At 41.1% G+C, this 22,844-nt stretch overlaps 1 protein-coding gene across 1 annotated transcript; it reads right to left on the reverse strand.

Moving 5' to 3' along the window:
- Window positions 1-4,637: 4,637 nt before the first annotated feature.
- On the reverse strand, window positions 4,638-13,643 carry ilkap (integrin-linked kinase-associated serine/threonine phosphatase). The gene is given in 11 exon segments (XM_084064970.1): window positions 4,638-4,889; window positions 4,974-5,055; window positions 5,838-5,957; window positions 6,875-7,008; window positions 8,108-8,195; window positions 8,453-8,546; window positions 8,678-8,784; window positions 10,128-10,207; window positions 10,210-10,250; window positions 12,057-12,191; window positions 13,557-13,643. Coding segments are annotated over 11 exon segments (1,065 nt in total). The 5' UTR covers window positions 13,600-13,643; the 3' UTR covers window positions 4,638-4,748.
- Between the last annotated feature and the right edge of the window lie 9,201 nt (window positions 13,644-22,844).

Raw genomic sequence — 22,844 nt, forward strand, 5'->3', positions numbered from 1 at the left:
CATGGTGCTTAGTACATGCTCCAGGAGTTCTCCAAAGGTACTGCAAGACTGTGATAGACCACGGATCTCTGTCCCAAGACTCTGCTGAGGCTGCAGTTGGAGGTGTTGAATAAACTGCTTGCTCTCCACACCTCCACTCACCATACAGTCAAATAGGAGCTTATACATAGCTGCCTGTATAAGTTAAGATTGTTATTGTTTGCAATGTACTTAATCAGCTATAATTAGTTAAAATACAAGAGTGCATTAAATGTAAAGATATGGTTACCTGAAATTGATGCTCTCCAGAATCTGCAGTAAAAAGCTCAACATCTTTATTCAATCTCTTGACTTGGCTGAGCACCAGTTTCTTCTGCTTGTCGAAATGCAGCCTGTCAATTGTCCCTGTGAAGAATGTGTTGTCCAACACTCCAAACACGGGGAAGTCCTTCACCGTTTTCCCTGGAAAACCGAAACGGAAAACAACATGCATGTATGCACCAGCACAGACATACATTAGGCCAAAACTTGCACTTTTATGATGATAAGAAAGGGTTTGCCTTGCTGCTCTTAATGTTTTTCTACTGTCTGAGTACTATGTCTGTGAGTTGTTTTATCACTGACTGTTTTGTATTGCTGTTTTTTCTGACCTGTGAAGCACTTTGGTACAATGTGAGTTGTTTTTAAATGTGCTACATAAATACAATTGATTTGATTTGATTCATTGAGAACACATACTTTCACACACATTTTTCAGAATGGAGGCAGAATGATGCCAGTGCCACTACTAACCTGCTTCAAGTGCGGACATCTTCTCTACAATGCTGAGCAACTTTAAGGCCTCTTGGTCTTCCCTGGTCATTTGTACACCAACACGTTTTGCATGGCCCATCTGGTCAAACTCTGGGTTGCCACAGGTAACAAGTTGTTGTTTTTTTATTTCCATGAGCTTTACAGAATCAAACATTGCTGCTTGCCATGCTGTTGTATTAGCTGCAAAAATGTACACACAACAGGGGAGAGCAGAGGTAGTGTTCCGTCTGTCCAGACAGTCAGTGGCTCTCCCTGAGTGTGACTTCTCAGGTATCCACTCTCCTGGGTAGCAGACAGGTTATCTGACAAGTCAATCATGGAGTGATTCATTCTTGCACTTTGTAAGTCACTCTGGCTAAATAGTCAATTGTATGCGTGTCTGCCTTTACAATGACTGATGGTCTTTCTCAGGAGCAGCTCTGTTACCCATACTCAATCTCACCTTTTGCCTGCTTCACTCTGGCTTTGACTTTTTCCCTCACCTCTGTCTCTATCTTCCACCTGATCTGTATTGCTGTGGATAGACATGAGGCAATATGCAACCCTCTGCATTATTCCAGGACCATCACCATGTCTGGAGTGACTCTCACTCAATCCTTCCCAGATTGTGTGCTCTGTATGGCCCTGCTTACCGTTTGCTCAAAACTGCACTGATGTCTGAACTCACCATGATTGGGTACATGTCTCCTTGGCTCAAAAGACTTCTGCTTCTCTTTGAGCATGTTAATCATCTTCATCTCGCATGACCTCTGCTCACACAGCTGGCTAACGCTCAGATTCTTTAACTTGAATCGTTCCATAGGAGTTGGTTTGGGAATGTAAACAATCTGTCTACTGCGCTTCTTTGGCCTGCAATAAGATACGGTACGATTCAGCACAGTACCAAAATGAAGGAGGAGTATGTAGGCCTATGTACAAATGCAAATCCACCAGTCAGAGAAAAACCTTAATAAAATTAACACAATTTCAATAACCAAGAATAGGGTCGGTTTGATTAACATGGGTCACATCCAGTGGTGGAAAAAGTATCAATACTGCAATGTAGAAATACTCTGCTACAAGTAGAAGTCTGGTGTTCAAGATTTACTAAAAAAGTACAAAAGTATTGGTATCAAAATGTACTTAAAGTACCAAAAGTAGAAACTACTCATTATGCAGAATGTCCCATTTCACAAGTTTTCAAATGTATAAAACTCTTTTGAAAATAGCAGATCTACAAGCTCACAATGCGTTGCATCAAGTACAGTACTTGAGTAAATGTACTTAGTTACTTTACACCACTGGTCACATCACATGCACATACTACATTATGTACATGGGTACAGGAAATCCCCACATGGTATGCACAGCTTGGATAAGAAGAAGTTGGTTACCTGGGATCTTTGCTGTCCCCTGGTGTCCCACAAATAACATGGTCAGCAGAATGTCCTTCAGGTGGAACTAAATTATAATTAAAGTAGAATATTTACATACATAAGATAATGGTACGGTTTAATCTACAGAGTATGAAAACGTTTGCTAGCTTTAGTTTTCCAGTGCAGTCAGGCCTCTCACCCCAACCTGACACACTATAACCAAGTAACCAAGGCTACTTTGCAATACAGTGAGTGACCATGTTTAAATACATAAATACATCTGAGAAGATATCCTCACATTTAGGCCTACCTGATTTGGTTACAGCTGTGCTGTGTGTTGACCACACTCCAAACATGAATGAAACTTTTAACCTAAAAATCAAGCATAAAATGTGAACTATGAAGATACACACTGGAGTCCCTCTTCCAAGGATATACTGAGAGTCACCAATGTACACACCAGTGTTTAAGGTTGATCAGAATAATGTGCTCAGGCGACAGTTCATTGTTTTGTTAATCAGGTTAGAGCACCGACACCCAGATACTGCTTTCACAGAGACCATTGGTCAAAACACTTGAAAGATTCTCCTGCATTTGAATTGGTTTGGTTTGCTGCTTTGCATAAAGGATTTGGGGGGTCATCTACTTAAAATGGTTTCTTCTGTTTTTGAGTTGAGCTTGAGCAGGCTTTGATTGATTGATTGAATACTTTATTAACAGTTTCCAAAGACGAGCACAGGGAAGTACAGTTCAATACAAGGTCTGTTAAGAGGATTTTAAACCCAAGAAAGCACTATGGCTTGTTTCCATTGGGGTCCTTTTTACTCAATTCATCGAAAGACACACTGTAAAGGCCTGTTTGTATATAGCAGAGTCAGCTGCCCCATTAGCCTGCTGATATCGGTTTTAATATTATTATAAGTTACTACAAGTACACATGGAGCTGTGGTACTGCAGCATTGAGATGATTCAGGGGGGGGGAATTTCTGCTCCGCTGTTATTTAGTTTGACCACTGGAGAGCGCCAGAACTCTGTCGTAGCCATGGTCGTAGCTAGTTCAACATTTTGAAACGCTTCATACCATAGTTATAGCTTCATACCTACTGATTCGCCATTTTAATTAACAATCATTATCTGTTTAATTACACCTTCATGATAAAGTTTAGTACATAGTTCTTACGCAGCCAACCTGCTGCCAGTCTGCCACTTATTCTTCTTCCTAACTTTATTAATATATTAGCCAGCCTACGATATTAGGTTGTGAAGTTACAGGTTTTAGTATAACAATGTGCACAAACCATTCCAATATGTTTTTACATGGATAGTGCACTGCACATTAATAGGCTACTACACTTTTATGTAAATGTTGAAATTTCACGTGAACCCTAAGATCAGCTATTTTCGGCGAAGATATTTGGTGTAGCGAGAAATGATAGCAGACATTAGCATAGAACCCTGAGGCACCCCAGCCAACTACAGTAAGTAGGCTTTAAGTTGTTAAAGGAATTTTTCACTTTCAAGCATGTTTGGGGTCATTTTAACGTCTACTCAGGCTTTTGTTTCACCCCAGACAGTTTTTAAGTTGCTTGATTCAGTGTTTAGATATTTGATATTAATTTAATCAGACACGCCTCCTTCCTATACAAACCCATTGTAACTTCCAACTCCATTTTAACCATGTTAGATTCATTGAAAACATGTGTCTCTGCTTGTCTCTGTCTGTAGGTTTATAATCTTGGAAAGCAACACAGAGGGACTGTGTTTCTTTCAATTATGTCTTCAGAAACAGTCTGAACTCACAGAAGAAACGTTTGCGTTTTAAAAGAGGATAAATAAAAACAGCCGATGAAGGCCTGAGGAGACATTTATTTTGTGAGTGCAAACCGTTTCTTAAGACTGCACACTTAGCTTGGGACTTAAGTCCTATAGTATTTACATTTTTCAATTACGTGACATACTTCTTGTTACACTTTGAATATGTCCAGTACTCACCAGTGTAGTCTTTTGACTTTCGCCCACCTGAACACCCTTATTAGGCCTACTTATAATTACGTACCTTGATGAAACTATCTATGTAGGTAGGCCTACAAACCATGTGTAATTGTTCTCATCTTTGACTGAGGAAAAAAACACCGGTTTCGAATGTTATCAAAAAACTACCAGACTGTCATCTGAGTTTCAATGTTGGATACATTAACAGGCATGATATGAGGCCCAATTTTCTGATGCGACACGTAAAAAATAAACATTAAAAAACACGATTAATGTGTTGCTGTATGGTTATATAGTGAATGGTATCCTCCTTAGAATATAGGTTCCAGTTGTTGAACATGGTGGTGGAATGTGTCTGCTGAACACGTTGAAACAGACAATGTACAAACCAAAATGTACGTAAATTAAATTAAACATTTTAGTTGAATGTCATTGTGTTTTGTTTAATAAGTGAATAACAGGCAGGCATAGCAGATTTGTTATAAAAGTTATTTTTAATAATGATTTGTAAATTTGTGGTGGGGAAGTCTGAGACGGTCAGGGTCCATGGAAAGTCATCAGTGAGCGGTGTGTCTGTCGTTTGGAAATGTGTGCGAGTGTGTGGTGTGTTTAGAGGCCAATAGAAACCAGGATCACAGTGACGTTGTCGGCACAGCCCCGCCTCACCGCCTCGCTGGCCAGTCGCTGACTAGCCGCTTCATATCTGGCTGCCTCCTCTGTTAGCCCCTCCTTCTTCTCAACTGGCTCCTCCTTAAAAGAGAGACTGATTAGTACCGAGCTGAGTTTACACACACACACACACACACACGCACACGCAGTGTTTATCATCCATACCTGGAGGACACTGAGGACATATTTCACAGCCTCGTCTGCAGAGAACACTTTAAACAGGCCATCACATGCCAAGATTATAAACCTACAGACAGAGACAAGGAGAGACAGAAAGACAGAGAGAGGGGTGGAACCCAGTGATGTAGTGGGGATTTTTTAACTGGGGGGATGCTATTTTAATGACATCACGTGCACGCACGCGAATGCGCACTGACACGCTCCGACCAGCAATAAACTATTAAATATTCCTTTTAGTTTGAGGCTTATGTGTGCAGAAGTAGTTTTAGTTAGACATTTGCTATTTTTTGTTTGTTTTTTATTTAGTCTTAGTTTTCTTTGTAACTCTTCCAAGGAATGCCTTGATTTATAGAACCTATTAAACTGTGATGGTGGAAAAACAAAAACGAAGATGGACGCTGATAAGATTAGGCTATCCTTACTATGGCTTGTGAAACGAGTTTGATCTTTCACACCACTGCCCTGGACCAGCGCATTTGAATGGAGAGACCAGACGGGGGTTGCGTTGCGCATCTGATGGGGCGTGAAGTGCCGGAGTACAGGTGTGACAAACGCACAGACACAGAGCCTCATTGCAATAGCTTCAAGCAACTCAATTAAGAAATACTACAGGTAATAGGAGGGTCACTACCAATTGTTATGAGGTAACTATAGTATCATTCTCATCACTTCAAGCAATAGTACCATAACCACTTAACATTCTATTGTACCTGAGTTGTAACTGCACTTGGACCGCTTTTTTCTGTCTACACAAAATCTCTTTGTCAAAAATAGCTGATCTACAAGCTTAGCAAGTAGTTGTAGTATTAACAGTATCAGAATTAATAGTAGTAGTATGAAAAGTAGTACCTGTCGTTGGGTGTGAGTTGACATCTTCTGATGTCAGGAGTTGATATTACACCACAGCGTTTGTACTGACCATCTCCTATGGAGCGAGACACCTCCAGAACCCCCAATACCCTGCCATCTCTACACAGCACACATGGACAGAAGACTCAGCCATTAATTAAGTCCTGTGATTCTTCACTGCGATTAACTGACTGAGCACTACTATTACAAATACATGCACAGATGTGATGCGTAACCATCTGTTACGTTATTTAGTGGGGGGAGCACCCTTAAGCAAGCCACTCAAACTTTCCAGTGAATCTTGTCATTGGTCAATGGGTTGTATTGGACAGCTCCCTTTGACCAACAGTAGACTGTGGTTGTACTGGGAAGCTTCCAGTATCCAACACTAATAGTGGTGGGAAAAAAACGTTCATTTCAGTGAACGAACGATTTCGCTCACGTTCATAGCAATGATTCGTTCAAATGATTTGTTCACGTTCTCGTTCAGTAGCACTATATTCTAGTGAAAAACACCATCGCGGGAGCGTTATTATTACGTCGCGCCCTCCCGTCCTGTGTACTGGGGGGGTGGGGGATGGGGGGCATGAACGATAGCGTGAACCTAACAGTTTCAGGAAGTGAACGAGCTTGTTCACGTTCACGGCAATGAACACGTTCTTTTGAACAAATCGATCATGAACGACACATCACTACAACACTAGAAGACTGTAGTTGTACTGGGGCAGCTCCCAGTGACCAACAGTAGAGGACAGTGGATGACAGCTTCCAGTGGCCAAGAATACTGTGGTTGTACTGGGCAGCTCCCACTAGTGGCCAACAATAGAGCAACTGGTCAGCTCAAAGTGTTAATGCGTGAACTAATAGGGAGCTTCAGTCAACTTCTCTGTTCAAAATATATTAATGTAATTTTAATTTCTGTCCATTACGTATATCTCATGTCTTTGTACTCATTTGTTGCTGACTGTTTGGTTAATGCTTCATGTCATATCATGCAAATAATTTGTAAATCTTGCAGGTCAGTTGTAGTGAGTCACCTGACTGTTCCTCCAGCTCTCTGGATCCTCATGCGTTCTTCATAGATGGTTGGATTGTGTTCCTTACTGAGGGCCAGAGTCAGTGACCTCCTTTCTCCATCTCCTCCGCAAAGCTCCATCCGACACAACACAGCCTGGTGAGGAGAGGAAATGAAAATGTGATGATCATCACAGAAACCAACATACGTGTACATTTTGAGGAGTGATATTTAAACAATGGCACCTTATTAATCATCTGTATTTATATAGCACCTTTAATACATAAAACCCAACTCAAAGTGCTTTAAACAAAAAAAGAACATTAAAAAAAAAACATAAAACATCACAGAAGCAGATATGATAAAACAAATATATACATAAAACAAAACAGAAATAAAGTGTAAAAACAAGAGACAAATTAGAATAATTACTTAATCACTAAGACAAGCAAGACTAAATAGAGAGAATAAATATGTCTTAAGATGACGCTTAAGTGTCAAGAGTTTCAGCCATTTTTTTAAAATTATTTTTTTAATACATTTTTATCCCACAATTTTGTAACCCCATTTTTTACACCCAGAGCCAATTGTCTATGTAATCCTGGGCACTACCTTCCCTCTGCCAACCTAGGGAGGCCAGGGCCGAGCTCATGCCTCCTTCAATGCATGAGAGCCAACTGACCTTCTTATCACCTGACAGGGGAGAGTTTACCTGGTAGGACGTAGCGCGTGCCGTGGAAGGCACGTTATTCCAACCAGTTCCTTTCCCCTCCATCAGGCGCCCCGGCTGTCATGGGGGAGGCAGTATAGTGACCAGGATTACTGCATGTTTTTGTGAGGGTACCTACCCTAGGGAGTTTCAGCCATTTTTATATTCTGTGGGAGGGTAATCGAGAGGCTGGAGGCATAACCACTAAAAGCTGCCTTTCCATGTCTCTTGGTCCAAACCTTTGGAACTGTTAAGCGTTCAGTACATGAGGACCTCAGAGATCTACTTGGTGTACATATTGTGAGCATGCCCGAAATGTACTCAGGTGCATGATTATGGTGTGATTTATAGACTAGTAGAAGAATCAAAATCTATTCACTTCAATCAAGTCAATGTAATTGATTAAACTGGATCCTCTGTAATCTGTAGGCAATTACACGCAAAATAATGTCTTGTGGTATATTTCTTCAATTTCTACATTCTGCTTTCACTCAGAGACATTTCTTTAATCTCTTCCCAGTGGTGTGAGAGTGAGCCAGCCCCTACCCTGCTGTCACCCAGGTTGGCCACATACACCATGTCATCCACAGCCAACAGACAGGTAGCAGTCGTACCATCCTTCCATGCCGGCTTTCTGTCAGAAGAGGAAACACAGTCAGCCATGAGAAACTGGAAGCCACTGGTACCTAGGATACCTTGTTAAACGTAAACTACTGGAGCTTGCTGTCTAGAGCCAATTACACAGTCAAAGCCTCAGTGTAATTTATTCATGTATAACACCGAGTCAAATTTATAGTGAGGATTCTACTGTGTAACTTGCCACTACTGTTCATTGCTTCTTTTGGCCTGTTTTAAAGTCTGGACAACAAATGTATCAGTGAATGATCTTACTGGCTGGAGGCCTTTTTCAGGAAGTCTTCGTCTGTTTGTCGGAAAGCATCCAGGAGACACTTCTTTGTCAGTTTGTCCAGATTCCTTGTCTCGCCTAAAATTCAAGGTCAACATTTTATTTGTCCCTGCTGGGAAAATGGTTCCTGAGACAAACATGTCTAATAATGTTGTTTTTTCAGTAAGCCTAGACAAGTGACAATATGCTGTGTTTTAAAGGTAACGAACCAGTGGGGAACTTCTGGGCCAGTGTGTGGTGCAGATGCTCAGCAGCGAAACACGAGGCCCGCGCACCTCCATGGCCGTCAAACACAGCAAAGTACGACATGCAAGATCTGAGGTGTGACATTAAAAAGGGCGCTTTTGTCAAACCTGAATTGCTCCATTTTACTCTGAGGTAACCTCAGACATTATCCCCCAAATTATAAACCTGTCTAGGACTAACCTATTGTCTTGAACGTTATACGTATTTGTTTTAAATTGGGATGTCATCATTGTTTCTGAGCACAATCCATACAAGACAATATCATGGATTTGTTTCACTTGGTGAATTGTAACTATCGGCAAATGTAATGCTTTGATGAAGCAGCAAATGTTGTCAGCAAAGAAAACTAATTATATCAGCAGCTGTTGTTGTCTTTTGTTTATGTGTCATTCTAGTTTTCAAGATTTTATCATTCACGTAGCAGTGAAATGCTTGGACTTCAAGCTTTCTTCAACCATGTAAAGTAAAACAGTCTAGATCAAAGACATGCAAGGTGAAATATAAAATAAGTAATACGGAGTGTAGCAGAAACGGCCGCAAGGACAAATTACAACACCATTGTCACAGTCAAACTATACCAGAACCACAGAGGAGAGAGAGAGAGAGAGAGAGAGAGAGAGAGAGAGAGAGAGAGAGAGAGAGAGAGAGAGAGAGAGAGAGAGAGAGAGAGAGAGAGAGAGAGAGAGAGAGAGAGAGAGGAGAGAGAGAGATAGAGAGAGAGAGAGAGAGAGAGAGAGAGAGGAGAGAGAGAGAGAGAGAGAGAGAGAGAGAGAGAGAGAGAGAGAGAGAGAGAAGAGAGAGAGAGAGAGAGAGAGACATTAGGCTCACTTCAGGGCTGTCTGTTCAGGCACACAGTTTCAGGCACACTCAAGATGTGCCAAGGATACCTTAAAAAGCCCATAATATTAGGACAACCATTAATGTTAATATGTCACAATTTAACCTTTTTAATTCAGTAAAAATAGACGATCTGCTACTTTTGTCAAAGAGATGGAAAAAGCGGTCCAAATACAGTTGTAACTCAGGTCTGTTTTACTGATAATAGAGGGTTTGGTAACACTTTACTTAAGGTCGGGTCCATAATGCATTATAATCGCATTTTATAATGCATTATAATGTGCTTATAAGGCATTCTACTCGTTATAAATATTTATAATCATGTATGACAACTTATTACAACGTTTGAAACGTATCATACAGTAAGTGCTGGTCATAATGCATTAAGAGCTCAGTGGAACAGCACATTGTAACTACCTAAATTAGATAGTAATAGTGTCGTTATTGTAAGTTGTTACGCACAATTATAAACATGTGACTACAATGCATTATAGATCTTACCGAGGGGGTAAGTGGCTAACTACATTAATACACATTATGGATCACTTTAAATCACGATTGTAGGAATGAGCTTACACTTGGGATGACAGAGCAGTGGTTAGACAGGTGGTCATGTCTGGCATCAGGACGTGAGCATCCTGCATCTCTTCTCTCTCTCACCTCGCCTTGACGCAACATAGCCTTTTAACACAGGAAGACCTGGGGGGGGGGGGGGGGGGGGGGGGGGGAAGAGAGAGAGAGAGAGAGAGAGAGAGAGAGAGAGAGAGAGAGAGAGAGAGAGAGAGAGAGAGAAGAGAGAGAGGAGAGAGAGAGACGAGAGAGAGAGAGATGCAGGCTGTTAAGTGAGCATCAGCAGACCATAGCCTAACAGATAGATCTAGTATCATCTGACTGAATGAACTAATCACCAGTATTGTTTATTATGCCATAGTAAATGAGCCAATGTTTAGCAATTATTTAGTTATGATTGTGATATGCGGTATTGATGAAACACATGGACTGTTGGGCCAATTACACATCTATGGATAAAGTAACCGGTCACTCACACTCACAGCGAGTCGCGCACGCACGCACGCACGCACGCACGCACGCACGCACGCACGCACGCACACACACACACACACACACACACACACACACACACACACACACACACAACACACACACCACACACACACACACACACACACACACACACACACACACACAATATAGCCTGGTAAACCCTCCCTCCGGAAATCTCATTTCCATTTGATTTCAGAAAGGAGTCTGGTCTGAAACGCCTTTCTGCAATAATCGCTGTGGGCTGGAGTTGGGCGGGAGTAATACCGTTGACTGACAACCCCTTCAACCAATGATCGTTTTTCCCCTTCAGCCAATGAGCAGTTCATTTTGACGAGCTCCAGACTATGTGACGCAACGGGACTTTTGGGACGGCCATGCCGAAAATAGGTTGCCTTATTGGGATACATGCGTGTCACTCCCCGCCCCTGCCGGTTCTCTAAATTTATATTTTAATAGGCTCTGTCATGATTAATTGACCACATATATGAAGTTAACAACTAAATTCTATCCAAACGATATCTTATAAGTAAATTCCGTGCCTCAAAAAAGAAGTTTGAAAGCGTTATAAAACTGAAAGTAAGAAGTGAAGGCACTCGCACAAACAACAATGGCTGCCGTTCGTCTTTTGTCGGCAGCTCTCAGGCTGCATTCGGGTTCATTCGGCTCACTCGAACTCGCCACCTGATTGGCCAACTGTCGCTGTCAATCACAGAACAATGAGCGACGACGCTGATAGGCTCGTCGGCTCGGCGAGCAGAGCGATTATTGGAGAAAGGCGTTTCAGACCAGACTCCTTTCTGAAATCAAATGGAAATGAGATTTCCGGAGGGAGGGTTTACCAGGCTACACACAATATGGATAACTGACACATTGTGTCTCTCCACCTAAAGTCACATATTATGAGTCTTCCTCAATGAATGTTTTTGGGTCCTATAGATATAGAGTACAGAAGTCCCACTCGTTCATCCCCTGGGTCGTAAAGTAACTTCTCTATGGAGAATAACATTGGGTCATCTTATCGTCTCATCTCAGATCGTCTCATATAAGAATTGTGGTCCAAAAATAAACAAACTGTCTCGCCGATATTGTCAGGGAGTGGCTTTGTATTGTTTATGATAGTCAAATTTGATACAGTCTGTTTCTGGCGAAATTTTACTAAGTCGGCGGCGGTAACATTAGCGTTTTCTCACTGTCAGTTGATACTTCATATCCATAAGAGTCAAACCGCCGGGGTCATTTGTTTATTTTTGGAACACAGTTCTTATTTGACGCGATATTAAACACGTCTATGGGAATTCAGAACGGGGGAAAAAAACGCGACCCAGGTAGGATGTGTAAATTACGTCAGACTTCGGTGCTCTATTACTATTGATGAAAGTGGTTTTGATTCTGACGTGAAGGAAGGAAACAAACAAACATTGTTGTGGAACTGTTGAAAACCTTCTCTACAAACTTTCTTGATTTCCCCCGCTCCCCTGGCCTCCAATGGTCCATGGTCCGAATCTGCTCTTTTCCTTTTTAAATTATTGTCTTCTTTTTCTTCTGTAGACTTGGACGCTGCTGGGGAAACAGCTCCTACAAAATGCACGCACGCACACACACACACACACACACACACACACACACACACACACACACACACACACACACACACACACACACACACACACACACACACACACACACACACACACACACACACACACACACACAGGAAAAATATTCACATTTGTTACTTAATCATAGAAAGTATTGATATTGGATTGTAGAAATGCTCTGTTACAAGTAAAAGTCCGGTAATCAAAATTGACTAGAGTAAAAGTGCAAAAGTATTGGCATCAACATGTACTTAAAGTACCAAAAATTGAAAGTTACTCATTATGTATTATGTCCCAAAATCCCAAATGTATAAAAGTCTTTTGAAAAAGCAGATCTACAAGCTCACAATCGCAAGGCATTATGCGCTTGTAGATCTGCTCTTTTCAAATGAGGCTCAGGTGGTTGAGTGGGATGAGTGCAGGACTGTATATATGTAAACTTCCTTTAGGACGCACAAATGTTTGGGACACACAATTGGCAGATGGAGTGATTCATTACCCCGCACCAATCACAAGCACCTGTCAATTGTGTTCCCCGTTCGTTTGTGCTTCCCTGTGTCAATTTGTTATGACGTTTTAAATGTGGTCCTTCACTCAAGTCCGTGTCCCTCGCCCGTCCAGAAAGTCGTCCGTGTGCAGCTCGTGGAAAAGTGGAGATATTTGACTAAACACACGTTTTCTGGCAGAACTTTCAAATGGATATGAAACTAGAGGACAAAATATGACTCCAAGTCTTAGGAATTAATTATTGGGTGAGTACAGACGGAGTTTAGAGCACTTTTATGGCCGCGCAGATCGTCACTACACAGCGCGTCGACGAGGGTGATCTATGACTGTGTATTTGGAATACATGAAATGTATGTAAGATCACAGACATTCTAGGGCTAGTTTTGTAATAATAATAAAAATCTACAAAGTATCTAACTAAAGCTTTCAAATCATTGTAGTGGAGCACAAGCACAATATTTGCCTCTGCGATGTAGTGGAGTAGAAGTAAAAGTACTGAATATTGGAAAAACTCCAGACAGTAAAGTAAAAAATACCTCAAAATTGTACTCAAGTACAGTACTTGAGTAGATGTACTTAGTTACTTTACACCAATACGCGCGCGCGCGCACACACACACACACACACACACACACACACACACACACACACACACACACACACACACACACACACAGGTATTTTAATTTAACAACACAGGGTGACATAATGTCAGAGGTTCATGATGAATGATCCGCCGTCCAAAAATGCACCTTGAAATTCAGACAAAATGAAAAAGAAATGGATACTTTGGAGCAATAGTATAAACGATAATTGTTTCTTTCGTGTTACTTACCGGCGCTTTGGGTCGGTTCTGGTAGATCACCAAATAGATCCATAATAACGCAGAGCAGAACGTTAGCTCTTAGGCTAACTGTGTGTGTGTGTGTGTGTGTGTGTGTGTGTGTGTGTGTGTGTGTGTTAGTGGCGTTAGTACCAAGCCCCTGGAACCGCGGACTAGAATGGTTGATGCCTCAGAAGTCTGGTGGCTAAATCTGGTATTGCAGGGCTTCTGCATTTTAAAAGCTACTCCGCGTGCGTCCAGCGTCTAAAACGCCAGTGCGCCTGCTCTATTGGCTCCAACGTTGGAGCCGATCCAGAAATTAGAGGTACTTCCGGGTGCTTCATGCGCGGGGGCGTGCAGTCCGCCCTCTAGATATATTATAACTCTGTGATTAGTACACTTGGTAGCTTTTGCCTTTATTTCACATGCAAGACACACAGCCCTTCCAGAAATGGCACGATACAATATTCCAGTTTAATGTAATGTTTGTCTTTAGTTTTTCGGTTCTTCGTACTCGTACATGCTTCAGAATCTAACAGAATCTACTGAAAATAGGCTACTAGTTATTTTTTCAGTTGTGGTCTCGTCTTAGTTCTTCTTGTCCAAACGAAACGCTCAAACGAAACCAGTAGCTGTCATGTCCACTATAGACCAGGGGTCTTCAACAGGGGGTCCGGGACCCCTAGGGGGTCCTCAGAGTTACTACAGGGGGTCCGCCAAATCTTTGTGATATGATTTTTTTTAATTTTTTTTACATTAACCACTTGAACCCTATAGGCCCCTAGCACCCCTTTTCTGAGGAAAACTTTAGCCAAGGCCTAGGCGTTGTGAGCTTGTAAATCGGCTATTTTTGGCAAAGAGTTATAGGTGTAGAGGAAAAAAAGCAGCAAACGTTTAACTGAAACACAATTTTATAAAATATAGAGGGGGTCCCTGCTTTATCTCTCGAGTCTCTCTCAGCTATAGGGGGTCCTTGGCCTGAAAACGCTGAAGACCCCTGCACTAGACCGGAGGGGTGTAAGGTCAAATGATAATTGAATGACGCAATGAAATGCATCGTTCGGTGGTCAGCTGGTTTATTTGCCTTTAATAAAGGAAAGCAGGCTATCTCAGAGCTAATGACATTGACTGCTACATGCAACCTATAGTCTAGCTAGAGTTAATTTTAACAAACAGATCAAAACTATTTTACAACTAATGATCCCTAACCAGTGGTGGAAAAAGTACTCACATTTTTTAATTAAGTAAAAGTACTGCCATGTAGAAATACTCTGTTATAAGCCTACAAGTCTGGAATTAAAAATGTACTTGAGTAAAAGAACAAAAGTATTGGTATCAAAATGTACTTAAAGTACCAAAAGTAGAAGTAGGCTACTCATTATGTAGAATGTCCCATTTCACAAGTTTTCAAATGTATAAAATGTTTACAAATCTTTTGAAAATAACAGATCTACAAGCTCACAGTGTCGCATTGCGAGCATTGTGAGCTTGTAGATCAGCTATTTTCAAATGGCCAAAATGTATGTAGGATGAAGTGGTTATGTATGTTTTGTAATAATAATCAAAATCTACGAAGTATATAAACTTTGCATATAATTGTAGTGGAATAAAAAGTACAATATTTAGTGGAGAGAAGAAGTAAACGTACTGAAAATTGGAAATACTCCAGTAAAGTAAAAAATACCTCAAAATTGTATGTATAAGTACAGTACTTTACTACTAAATGACTTAGTTAAATGACTTGACTTAGTTACTTTACACCTTTTCCCTGACGTACCGTCTCGAAAGGCCTGACGGTAAGCAGTAGATTCTTTGCCAGCTTCCACAGAGGTAACACAACACTAGGTTTAATGGACAGACTGCCACCAGATCACCATGGACACTGGACACTAAAGAGGTCAGAAGGGCACTGCAGTGTCAATGCACAAAAAAGCAGCTGGACCTGGCGGTGTCCCAGGGCGAGTGCTTTGGACATGTACTGACCAGCACCAAGTTAGCAGAGGTCTTCTTCAACCTCTGGCTGACCTACGACGTTGTCCCGACGTGCCTCTAATCGGTGGTGGAAAGTAACTAAGTACATTTACTAAAGCACTGTACTTAAGTACAATTGTTAGGTATTTTTTTTACTTTACTGGAGTATTTCCAATGTTCAATACTTTTACTTCTACTCCACTACTAGTCACTTTGAAGATTTTGAATATTGTTATAAAACATACAGTACATTAACCACTTCAGTATGTATTCTTTGGCTATTTGAAAATAGCCGATGTACAAGCTCACAACGCGCCGCTTTGCGACACGTTTTGAGCTTGTAGATCTGCAATTTATACATTACTTTTTATACATTACGAACTTGTGAAATGGGACTGCATAATGAGTACTTTTACTTTAGGTGCTCTAAGTATATTTTGATGGCAATAAAATCTCTGCATAAGGTCATCAAGACCAGTAGTTCTCAACCTTTTCAGGCCGTGACCCCCCCCCCCCCAAATAATCATATTTGAACTGGGTTCCCCCCATCCTGACAAGCACATGGAATTGTAGAGTCACTCGGTTCCACAGATAAATATTTTATTTAGATATAAATATAGCCGATCTACAAGCTCACGTTGCGAGGCATTGTTGTGAGCTTGTAGATCTGCTATTTTCAAATTTTTTGCCTCTTATATTATTTGACAATTTGACCAGTTTGTATATAGTATAGTTTGTTGATTACTTTTGATCTTTTCTTTCTTTCTTGCTGTTTTTTCTTTTTGAGGTCTTGAAAAGGCCTTAAAAGTCCTTAATTGTCACTTCACTGTCATCTGGGGACCCCCCCAAATCATGTGGGGACCCCCCTGTGGATACCGACGCACATGCTGAGAACCACTGATCAAGATGGTCTAAAATCATGACTGGGACCCAGCTGCTGGATGTAGAGGACATCTACCAGGACCACCTGGCAGGCCAGGGCCTCCACATCTGTGACCCACTCCACCCTGCCCTGCCCTAACTACTCAGAGATACAGGACAGGACATGCACCACAAGAATGGAAAAACAAATTTTCCCCCTGAACCCTCCTTTTTATTGTATTGTTATATTGTTTAAAAAAGGAAATGTATGGCAATAATGTTTTATTTTCTTACGTGAATGTGTTTAGTACACCATCGGTTCTCAAAGTGGGGTCCGGGAACCCCCAGGGGTACTTGAGGGGATACCAGGGGGTCCCCAGCTAAATGATTTACAGGAACCAAATGGATCCTTATGGGTCTGTAACTCTGAGAGTGTACAAATGGAACCAAATGGACCCTAACGGTCCATTTGGTTCCATTTGTACACTCTCAGAGTTAAATTAACATTGATTTTACAATATGAATTGGGGTCCCAGAGATAGAAATGCCATTAAATGGGGGTCCGTAGCCTAATGCATGTCAAACTGGGGGGGTCCTTTAATTACAATGATTGAGAATCACTGCTAGAGCCGTAAGAATCTTCTCTTATGGGGGTCCCTGGCATATCTTTTCAAATGGGGGTCCGCGGGCTAATACGTGTCAATTGACATGAAAAAGTTTGAGAACCACTGTAGTACACAGAACATTGTGTTTAGTATACACAGTTCACAACATACTGAATAGTAGTTGTTACATCACTCATCATTAGATGAGTTCTGCCTACTATCAAATCATTTTAGGGCAAAAATTACCATTGTCTACTAGAGCGGCGCAATCAGGCGCTCTAGCCATACCATAGCCCAGAGGGACAACCGCGGTGTCATTATCGAATCGGTTCCGACGTCACCTTCATCTTCAGTTTCATTAAAAATCAAATTTAGATCATGTGTGTGACTATTTGTGGATATCCACTTATATGTTTAAATTGATTTAGATCTCATGTTTACTTTATCCTCGAGTGTCGTAAATGTAATACAGTGATCATCCCTCCGGTCAATGGGATCTAGACTGGATGCAGAAACTCGTTTCTGATTGATTGGCTGCTCTTGTTCGTCTTTATGGCAGCGGTCAGTTTTGCAATTCGGTTCTTAAGTCTGACGTAATTTTGTAGTCCGACGTCCCGTCCGGGTCCAAAAGGCACCAGCGCCGTCCACTCTTCATTGTAAACAACATGTTGGAACCCGTAAATCTTTTTACAATAACCTCCTTTTTCAGAAATGAAACATTGAGGGTTAATAAGGGTCTTAATGCTAATATCATAGAAGTACTAAGTATTTATTTATTATTATGATTTAACATTATTATTATTAACATTAAAACACTTGGACCCGGAAGTTATTCTAGCGGGGCGCAACGTCACGTCTGAACAATCGAATAGTGCCATGATCTACCGATCAGAAGTAGGCTATAGCTGGTTCCTGACCTGAAGTAAAAGTATCAATACTGCAATGTGGAAATACTCTGTTACAAGTAAAAGTCCGGAATTCAAAATTTACCTGAGTAAAAGTACAAAAGTTTTGGTATCAAAATATACTTAAAGTGCAATGGTAAAAGTACTCCTTATGGATGTCCCATTTTACAAGTTTTCAAATGTATAAAAATATGTTATTAAATATTTTGTTGTACCTAAGTACAGTACTGTAGGCTACTGAGTAAATGTACAACTTTCCACCACTGCTGACCCAAAACTAATGAAAGCCTTGACTAGAACAGTGACAGGCAGACCTGGCCCCAAAGAGAAGACTGTGCTGCACACAACATGTGGTGGAAACAGCTTAGAGCTACACTTTCTAACCACCTGAGACACACACATAATTCCCACAGATTACAAACACCCATAGAGAGTGACCAATGTTACTAATGTTAATAATCCAGTATTTCCAAGTTGCAATGTGACATAGCTCTTTTTACACAATGAATGCTATATTCCCTTCAATTGTACATACATTTCTTAGTTAAAAACTGTTTTTATTTATGTGTTTGACACTTGCTTTGGCAATGTAAAAGTATTATGTTCCTTTGAAGTGAACTGAATTGAATTGAACTAAATTACATACCAGTACACAAGCCTACAATACAAGCCCTACATTACAGCTGTGTAGTGTGTACTCAGTGGAATTCTTAGAGGCTCCTCAACAATGTGGAAACATAATAACAATACAAATGCATGAAGAAGGTCAAAAGGTCATAATGAAAGCAAAATAAAGACAAAAAATAAACAGTGCAAAACAAATAGCTTGTGGTTGCAATAGAATAAAATAAAGTAAAAAGATATACAAAATATAACGACAATATAGCTTAGATATAAATAGCAGACAGCTGTCGATTGTTAAGATATACACTGGAATGATTGATAAGCTCACATCATATACTCACACATGGGCATTTTATTATTATTCTGTAATTAAGGAAAGAACAACATCCAGGAATGATGAAGTACGTGGGGAAGAAGACTATACTAGAAGGGCTTTTAATACCAGGCCAGTGGTGTAAAGTAACTAAGTGCATTTACTCAAGTACTGTACATTCAGTACACTTTTGAGTAATTTTTAATTTACTGGAGTCTATCCACTACATCTCAGAGGCAAATATTATCCTTTTACTCAATTACAACTATTTGAAAACTTTAGTTACTATTTACTTTGTAGATTTTGTTTATATTACAAAACATAAATTAACCACTTCAACCTGTAGCTGACATTTTGAAAAATTGAAAAAAATTGAAAATAGCCTATCTACAAGCTCACAATAAGTCAAGAGGCATTGTGAGCTTGTAGATCTGCTATTTCAAAAGATGTTTTATAAATTTCATACATTTGAAAACTTGTGGAGCTTTTACTCAAAGAAAATTCTGAATACCAGACTTGTACTTGTAACCCTTCTGCATCAACCCAGCGGCCAACCATTGGCCGCTGGGCGCTGACGTCACCGAGCTCCAATCCCATTGGACCCCGGGGCCGGGGGTCTCCTCCTGGTCTCCTCTCCTCCATGGTCTCCCCCAGCCTATCCTAGAGCTAGTGTTGCCATGTCCGCTTATTATAAGCGACTTTGGGCTTCTTTTTCTGTAAAGTCGCTTGTAAATATTGGTAGTTACGGGTTGCGTTTTTTTTTGCTTCTTTCTATAGTGTAGTAGTTGCTTATTTAGGCTTGCTTCCCCACAAAACATTTTTTAAACCAGAGGTTCTCAAATATTTTCATGAAAATGTTTTGTGCCAGGGAGCATTTGTGTTGTTAGAAACTTAGAATGCTTAAAAAAAAGGATTCCAAATATTCTACATTTTATTGCAAGAGTTTCTTTTTTTTTAATTGTCGTTGTTTAAAGTGCTCATGTGGACTATAGATGTTGATTTTGGGCTTGTTGTTTTCTTAGACCCGGTGGCTTATTTCTCTCACAGAATATGGCAACACTGCTTCATCCACTTCAACCTGCAGACTGAACTCCACAAAGTGTCAATTATGCCTCAGTCCAGTCAAGAGACTTTCAGCAAGAGTGAAGACGTTTCGTAACATTTTACACAAGGTCCCACTGTTTGACCGGTGAGTTAACAACACATACTGTAATAAGATGTTTAAATATTTTTGAAACGTACCTCCCCAAGAAGTAGCCTAAGCTACAGCTGTTAATTATCAGCCTATTCTATAATTATTCTTTTTTTTTTTTTGGCTGGAGGAACTGAGGAACTTTTTTTTCTTCAAATATGCTCCTTCATGGGTTGAATATTGGCTTCTTCTGCGTTTGGACGACGTGCGTTGTGTTGTTTTCTGCAACCTGTGCTGGGACCTTCATGCATCACAGAGTGGACACCGCTGCTGGACAGACTGGACACCACCACAACCAGCCAGTGGTGGAAAAAGTACTTCTTTTTTTTAACTTAAGTAAAAGTATCAATACTGCAATTTAGAAATACTCTGTTACAAGTACAAGTCCGGAATTAAAATGTGTATTGAGTATACGTACAGAAGTATTGGTATCAAAATGTACTTAAAGTATCAAAAGTAAAAGTACTCATTATGCAGAATATCCCATTTCACAAGTTTTCAAATGTATAAAATGTATACAAATCTTTTGAAAATAGCAGATCTACAAGCTCACAATGCGCATCACAACGTATTGTGAGCTTGTAGATCGGCTATTTTCAAATGGCCGAAATACTACAGGAGTTGAGTTTTCAAATAATTGCTGTGGAGTAAAAGTATAATATTTGCCTTTGAGATGTACTGGATTAGAACATTGGAAATACTCCAGTAAAGTAAAACATTTTTTAAGTATAGTACTTGAGTAAATGTACTTAGTTACTTTACACCTCTGCAACCAGCTGTACGTCCAGCAACATGACCGCGGCGGCCGGACCACAGGGACCAGGGAGACTGGGATGTATCATCATCATGCCACGGTCAAACCGGCTCTCACAAAACAAGGCAAAACACACACGGTCTTTGTCACGCCTCGACTGAACGGGTGAGTTGGTGGAGGTGCTTGTCGTGTGACACACACGCACACGACACACACACGCACACGACACACACACACACACACACACACACACACACACACACACACACACACACACACACACACACACACACACACACACACACACACACACACACACGCGCGTGAGTTTGATAGAGATGGAGAGGGAGATGCTGCACACAGCCAGCCTATAATATAATCTGTACTGGTGAGAGGATCGTGGAGAATGAGGACACTGCCTTGCTAGTTGTCACTCTCCCAGAGAGAGGCAGAGTGAGATGAAGTGAAGGAGGGAGATTCCTGCAGTGGTAGGAAGCTTGCACACAATAATCTAACCCAGTCGTTTCTTCTACATGGTGTGTAAACCTGGGTTGTGACAATAAAGTGTTTATTTGTCATCTAAAAGAATGCCACAGCCTCACTCAGCTTTAGCCTGTTTGTGTAACCCTTATTTAGTTTTTTGTAAGTTGAGGTTAAGATTTTGACCCCAAAGGCTTCGTCTTTAGTACAACGGCATTCATGAAACTGTCAGGTGTGCTTGTATAGTCTCCTCTGGAATGTGTGAAATTCTAAGGGTTGTAGCCGTGTGTGTGCGTGCGTGCGTGCGTGCGTGCGTGCAATGCATGTGTGTATGTGGTGTTGACTCTGCATCTAGTCTCAAGAGCAAGGCTGAATGACAATCAAGAGATTGATGGATCCAATTTCAAGACAGATAGAGAGACAGACAGACAGACAGACAGACAGACAGACAGACAGACAGACAGACAGACAAACTCTCACAAACACACACACACACACACACACACACACACACACACACACACACACACACACACACACACACACACACACACACACACACACACACACACACACACACACACACAGTAGACGTTCTACAAGGCTGTGGTTCACAGAGTTTAACACCTACAGTAGTGAACTCTGGAAGGGATGGATTAGAAACTAGACACATTTCACACCTAGATCTATATGTGTGAGAGAGAGAGAGAGAGAGAGAGAGAGAGAGAGAGAGAGAGAGAGAGAGAGAGAGAGAGAGAGAGAGAGAGAGAGAGAGAGAGAGAGAGAGAGAGAGAGAGAGAGAGAGAGAGAGAGAGAGAGAGAGAGAGAGAGAGAGAGAGAGAGAGAGAGAGAGAGAGAGAGAGAGAGAGAGAGAGAGAGCGAGAGCGAGAGCGTGCATGTGTGTAAACAGAGGGAGAGGTTGTTTGTTTGTGTTGAACTCAGAGTCAGCAATGCATGGTATGGTCTCAGATCAGTGGAACATCCTTTCCAACAGACAGTTCTCTATGGCCTAATCTGGTTTGGTCTATATCTGCTGGTCTGCCTGGGGTCAGCTAGAAAGGATGATGTAGGAATGATGATCTAGGAGAGGTCTAATGATGATCTTGAAAATGAAAGGCGAGGGTGGAGAGAGAGGACAGGAGATTAAGAATGATATGAAGGAGACATTGGGAGTGCAGAGTTGGAAGAGAGGAGTGTTTGCCCAAGACTGCACGCTAGCCTGAAGAGACGAACCGAGAGAATGAGACTAGGCTTGTGTGTGTGTGCGTGTGTGCGTGTGTGTGTGCGCGTGTGTGTGTGTGTTGAGGCTGTGGTTAAATTTGATGAAGGCCTTTTCTTTTCTGAAATACTGAGAGTAAACAAAAAGTCAAACTAGAAAATGTGCTCCTCGGAGCACAAGTCTCCGCCAGCAGACTTGTGTTGGGAATGTTCTAATTCTTATGTTCTAATTCTTACTAAAAATAGAACATGTTACTGTGTCATAGTAACATGACACACTGTCTGTATAAGTGTCCTATCCGTCCTGTCTGTATAAGTGTCCTATCCGTCCTGTCTGTATAAGTGTCCTATCCGTCCTGTCTGTATAAGTGTCCTAT

Source organism: Gymnoscopelus microlampas, assembly GCF_963454915.1.
Source record: "Gymnoscopelus microlampas genome assembly, chromosome: 8".
Lineage (NCBI taxonomy): Eukaryota > Metazoa > Chordata > Actinopteri > Myctophiformes > Myctophidae > Gymnoscopelus > Gymnoscopelus microlampas.